At 26.8% G+C, this 6,267-nt stretch overlaps 1 protein-coding gene across 1 annotated transcript; it reads right to left on the reverse strand.

The window, feature by feature from the left end:
- Positions 1–593: 593 nt before the first annotated feature.
- LOC111039836 (THAP domain-containing protein 4-like) lies at positions 594–1,274 on the reverse strand. Its single transcript, XM_022323479.1, has 2 exons — positions 1,102–1,274; positions 594–798 (listed from the first exon to the last, which is right to left on the reverse strand). Exons 1-2 carry the CDS (start codon positions 1,209–1,211, stop codon positions 597–599), a joined length of 312 nt encoding a protein of 103 aa, XP_022179171.1. The 5' UTR covers positions 1,212–1,274; the 3' UTR covers positions 594–596.
- Between the last annotated feature and the right edge of the window lie 4,993 nt (positions 1,275–6,267).

A 6,267-nucleotide genomic window follows, 5' to 3' on the forward strand; every position in this document is an offset into this window, starting at 1 on the left:
TTTTTTTTTTTTGTATTCTATCATAGATAAATAAGTACCACTGTTACAGAAGTGTATTCAAATAGGTACAGAATTATGAATATAAGTAGCAATTTAAATTAATTAAAATAAAATAGTTATATGTCACCTGTTTTATGGCTTTAGATTCCATTCTATTACGGCGGTTAATAGCTGATTTAGTTATAAAATTACTTTGAATTTTGTCATGATAAGATGGTAAATTTTCCGTTGGAATAGCATCAGGTTTTAATAATTTCTTTGGGGTAGTTCCTAATAAGTTTGTTGATTAATGTAACATATTATAAAATAATTATATTTTATATTTATATAAATAATTAATAAAAATATATATCCTATTTTAATTAAAATCCTGGTTAAATAATCTTTCATTTTATACCTTATGAGTAGTGTAATAAAGATTTTTAAATTTAAAAGTGGTTAAATTTAATTGATTTATAAGAGTATATATCATGAAAAAATTTAAACATTTGAGTAGCATATTATACATAAAGTTTAAGAAAATAAATTTAAAAAATATCAATATAATTTTTTAAATTTGTTTTACATTCCTACATTTATTTTTAAGTCAACCATTTTTACAGAATATAATTTTGACATTTAATTATAACTAAATAAAATACAAAACAATAATTACCCATAAGTTCTGCTTTTAAATCACGCACAAAGTTACTTTCACAGAAATGATTAGAACAAATGTAAGATGTATTAGGATTCCAATTATCCTTTCTCTTACATTTCAGTGTCCACTGTTTTCGAATTTCTATATTTTTAGGAAACCTTAGCATAAAAAAATTAAAAATAACATTAACTACCTATTATTTACCAAATTGTATAGTTAATTTTAAAATGTAATCACTTAATTATAATTTATTTATAAATTTATTAATTAAATAAATTTTCAAATTGTATAGGTATCTATTTAATACATGATAGAATGATAAATAAATTAAGTTATAAATTAGTTATTAAAATTAGTTTATAATTAGTTATACATTTATAATATATAAATGAGGAATATTTTAAATCTGTCTTACCTAAGCGACCAAAATTGTATAATATTACCATAAAGTAATTACTTACCTATGGAATGATATTTGTTTACCATCTCTTTTGGCTTTGCTAGCATTATAAATACAAGTAGCTACAGCACAGTTTGAACCTCCTTTAGGTTTAATGGTTTTTGTAGCCATGTCTAATTAAATTATTGCTAAATACTATACCTAGGTATAGATCGTCGTATTTAGTACTTGTTATTATTTGTTTATTAAATAATTAGTAATTACAAAATAAAATAAAATAATTAACACATCAATAATAAAAAAACAAAAATGGTATAATCAGACCAGAGATGATAATTTATTATTCATAATAATAATATAATAATTTATTATATTAGGCGTAAAAGACGACGAGTTGGGGGCAAAATAAAAATAGTAAATACGTGTTTCAGCATTGTTTATGTAAATAAGTTTTTCTGTATTGTTTATAATATTTTCTATATTTTCTTCTATAGCCATAGTGCCATACTCGTAGAAAAATAATACTCAGAGTTGGCTACTCATAAAGTATAAATAGAATTAACAGTTTGTTTATTCGTACTCAGTGGTTTGTATACTTCAATGACGTCAGTGCGTTATCTTCTCCCACTCCCAAAATTTCAAAATTTCTATATGAGGCAACCTGTATTATCTATAAACCTTGGGAAGCAGTGACCCACTGGCGAGATAAGCCGTTGGTCAGGCGTGTTTGTTGGATTGCCTACCCTAAGCCTAGTAGGCGTAAAATAGCACTCCGTGCAAATAAATTGGACCTGTCTCACTGAGTGGTTTTTCTGTAAGCCCTCTGTGTCGGGCACATACAACTATACAAGTATATAATAGTACAATAAACGATTTAAATTTTGTACATAGTAAAAATAAATCCAGATTAGTCAGACTAATTACTAATTACCAATTACTTATTTACTAATCATAATAAAAGTTGTGTTGCATCTACATAATACACACTATAACTACAAATTAATAGGCGCATGGTGTTACCGTTCTTTCGTTATTGTACCCACATCAGAAGTCAGCACTAAAGTGCGATTGACGACTGTTTCTCAGAATCGGTGCATAATATTTACTGTATTGGACATATTCATGGACATAAATTATAAATTAATAGAGAAGGAATTTTCGTGTTTCATTATTTATTTCAAAAAACCCTAATTATTAAAATTGTTGGTGTGACTGTCTGGATTTAAATTTCTAATTAGCCCTCGTAATTCAGGGCTCGTTTCCACTGGTACTTTGATTTAGAACACAGTAGGTAACACATAATATACTGCATATAGGTAATTAATTGGTCTATTAATCAGACTATTAAAACATATTATTAGGTGCCTAATTCTATATTAAAAGTTATTACTTGGAAGTTGCTAAATAACAACAATGATTGAAACGGAAGTATTGATCGGGAACCGATTTCTTCCCGATTGTTCGAGACTTGCATAAAATATCAGAGTTATTGAGAAGGTTGTATTTGGGTAAATATTAAATTAACATTTGAGAAACCTTAAATATGTTTTGTCACTGAGTAGGTATTATAGGTACATATGGTATATTTAAAGTCCAAGAGCGAAAGTCTTAGATACCTTATGGCGTATTGTGTATACCTACATGGCTACATTGTTTATATTTACGAAAAAAGTTAGATAAGAGACTGGATAAAATAAGAAAAAATCAATAATAGGATTTTCTTTTTAAATGATTTAAAAAAGATAATAAATAACTAATAAAACCGTAACAAATAATAAATTTACATAAATTGTTTGATCTTTGTACCAACATAATCGAATGCCCAGGTCCCTGGCTATAAACACGAACCATTATCTTCATTTTATCAACTCATCAAAATTCTTTAAAAAATTATGCGCTAAATAATTTACAGTAAAAATAGTGGTCCTCATTAGAAAAACAAAAGTAAACAAATAAAAGTTTATATCACTACAAAACACTCATTGAGAGGGATACAAAAATCTCAACAATTTGAAAGTATGATCTTTAAGTATATTTAAAGATTCCAAACATCAGATTTTAAATAACTGCATTATTAAACAAAACAAGGGGAGTGGACGTGCTTGGTGAAACACTCTGTATATGTAAATAACCTGGAGTAAAATTCAAAGAAGGTACATAATTTTTAATGAATTAAATTAATAACTTTGAATAGTGATGAGTGGTGCTAATAGTTATATTAAATGTTTTATATTATAAATTTATATTTAAAAAAATTATGTTAAGATCGCGATAATCATATAATATGACATTAAGGACTGATTGTAGGTTAACTAATTGTAAGTTATAATATTTGATATTATAACTTTTTGAACTATGAACTAAAGATTAAACGATAATTTAGCTCCACTACGAGTGGTTGCTTTATATGTACTGAGCATGGTACAATGGCCAATGGGATACTACCAGTTTAACAGTAATAAAAAGTCGGTTGCATATGAGACCTGTAGTCAGGAGTTAATGTTGTTCAGTAACTAGCATTAAAGTCTAAAATAATGGAAAACCGGGCTAGGCGTGGTGACTGAAAAAATATTTTCCGTAACGAAAAAGTGTGACCGTAAGTTGTAAGAACTCATTTTTTTCTTTTCGGTCGCAGCCCTTAAAAGGTTAGGGCTTAAAAGTGTAACTTAAATTAATATCATACAAAACTACATGATACATAGCTACAAAATTGCTACGCAATAGCTTTACCGCGACAGTCCCCGAGTGCCTCAGACTTTTTTTTCTATAACTATGAATAAAATTGTATTTGTATTTTGTTTCTGTAAGTAAATATTGGTTTTTGAAATGTAAAAAAAAAGGTTGGTAAAAAGTAGATAACCGCTTTTCTGTACATAATTAATTTGGTGCATCGTTTGCTTCATTGTAATGGAAGGGCTAAATTTGAATTCTATTTTATAAAATCATTGTACATTTGTACCTGTACAAGAACTGAAAAGTGATTCTGAACAAAGATTGTCTGTCAGCCTATATTATAATAATATAAAAAAGTAACATCTAAAAGTATTATTCTTGGTATTTAAATATATACCTTAATAATATGAAGATATAAATAATTCGGTATAAGGTATGTTACAGAGTAGACAGTAAAAGAATGTAGAATGGTATTCGGTCCCAATATCCAGTTTCTAAATAATATAGGTACCAAGAACATTAAAATAATAAATTATATATCAGTTCTTTGACATGTGGTTGTGACGTCGTACATACAACAAATCTACAGTATTTCCTTAACCATAAAGAAGATAGAAATCGTAAACATACCAATGCCGTTTGGCATAATATACTACCTAATCTTAAAGTCGAATTTATCTTGTAGGTAAGTATAACATTAAATTCTCCGCCACCATCGTCGAAAAACGGACCTATCCGACCAACCAAACTTTTGATTTAAATTTTCGAATATTTGCTACAGTCAAGTCTTGACACATATTGCAATAGACGATACACCTATGCATCAGAAATCATAATATTATACACGTCTCCAAACACCTTTTGCAAGTAGACAGTAGTGTATTTATGCTTTTTATACCTATCACAAAAAAAAAAGAACGAATAAAATATTTATATGAAATAATATTAAATACCAGACGTCATCGTTTGTCAAAAAATCTAGCAGAATGCTTAGAAAGTGTTTGTCGTGTTACAACACGGTCAATTATGAAATTTGAAAGTGCTTTTTTCAATGATTTTTCGATTATTTTCATATTCAGCTTTGAACTTAAAACATATTTTTCCTTTGTATCACATTTACTAGAAATAAACATAAAAACTAGTATTTGCTCGTTTATTAATCGATAAAAATTAATTAATTTTTTTTCGGTATTAAAAAAAATTGTAGAAAATATACAAAAAGCATAATGAAGAAGTCATAATGTTTTCAAAAACTTCAAAAGGATCAAAGGTTTTGATTCTTTTAAAGCATAATTTTATAATCAACATATTTTTAATTTGAATAAATTTATATTGATGATACATTGTTATTTTACGTTCCATTTCCGGTCGTGCTTGTACTTTGTAGCCGACATCAAACAGTAAGTATAATAGTATAATATTTTTCTACATCTGAATATAATACTTTTGTATCACATTATATTTATAAATATAATAATTATTGCTGCATATGAAATTACATATGTAAAGAAAATATCTGTGACATGTTAATAGATAATTCAATTAAATTGCCTTCAGTTAAAAGTTAAAAGTTAATAAAGAAAACAATTAACTCGATACATTTTAGGTAAATTTTTTTCGGCTTACATTATTTATAAGTCATAAAGTGCCTTGATTTACACAAATATTTATCAAAACGTTTAGCAAGGTGTGAATATCAAATTAATATGATTTAAGTTTTAATATAGGTACCTAGCCAGTCGATCGTATAACGATCGACTGGTTAGGAACGACCTACTATATAGTAGGTATATTATGTGATACCAAAATGTGATTGATCGGTTTATTTTCTTATACTTACTTAAATATAGGTGTCACACAATATTATTATTCACTATTGACTTAATGTATAAGGAAATAATTTAATATCAATATAACCTTCAATGTGTAAAAAAGTAGAGTGGACTTTCCGACTTTGTACTCGTAGCATTCCTGACTATTTGTACAAAATTTTTAAAGATACCTAGATTAAACATAACAGAGATAATTGAATTAATGTAATATTTAATCAATTTTATATAATATTAGAATTAAATTTTTAATGATTTAAAATTTAATTTTTAATTTTTTTAAATAATTATTTATGGGTACTGTAAATTTTTTTTGTGTACTTTAATATTTTATACAGACAATGAAATTTACAAATGCAACGTTGTCGGCAATAAACTGCTTTAATTGCAAGTAACCATAAAAAAAACATTGCAATATGAGAGGCTGACAGACTATCTTCGATCAGAACCATATTTTGTAAACAATGATTTTATATCATTGAATTCAAATTAAACACATCCATTACACTATTACAGTGATACACATATGACGTTTAATGTTAATGGGGTACATACGCCTTTTTCTAAATAAGCTTAACTTACCTAAAGTTAAAAAAAAATGAGTCAACTTCCCATCCTTCCCTTTTAATAAGTACTACGAATCAATTTTTACAGTTCTACAGTAATTCGACATGATGGGTTCTAGCCTTCTAGGTATAACACAATATTATTATTCACTTATCACA

This window comes from Myzus persicae, unplaced genomic scaffold, assembly GCF_001856785.1.
Source record: "Myzus persicae strain clone G006 unplaced genomic scaffold, MPER_G0061.0, whole genome shotgun sequence".
In the NCBI taxonomy this organism is placed as follows: domain Eukaryota; kingdom Metazoa; phylum Arthropoda; class Insecta; order Hemiptera; family Aphididae; genus Myzus; species Myzus persicae.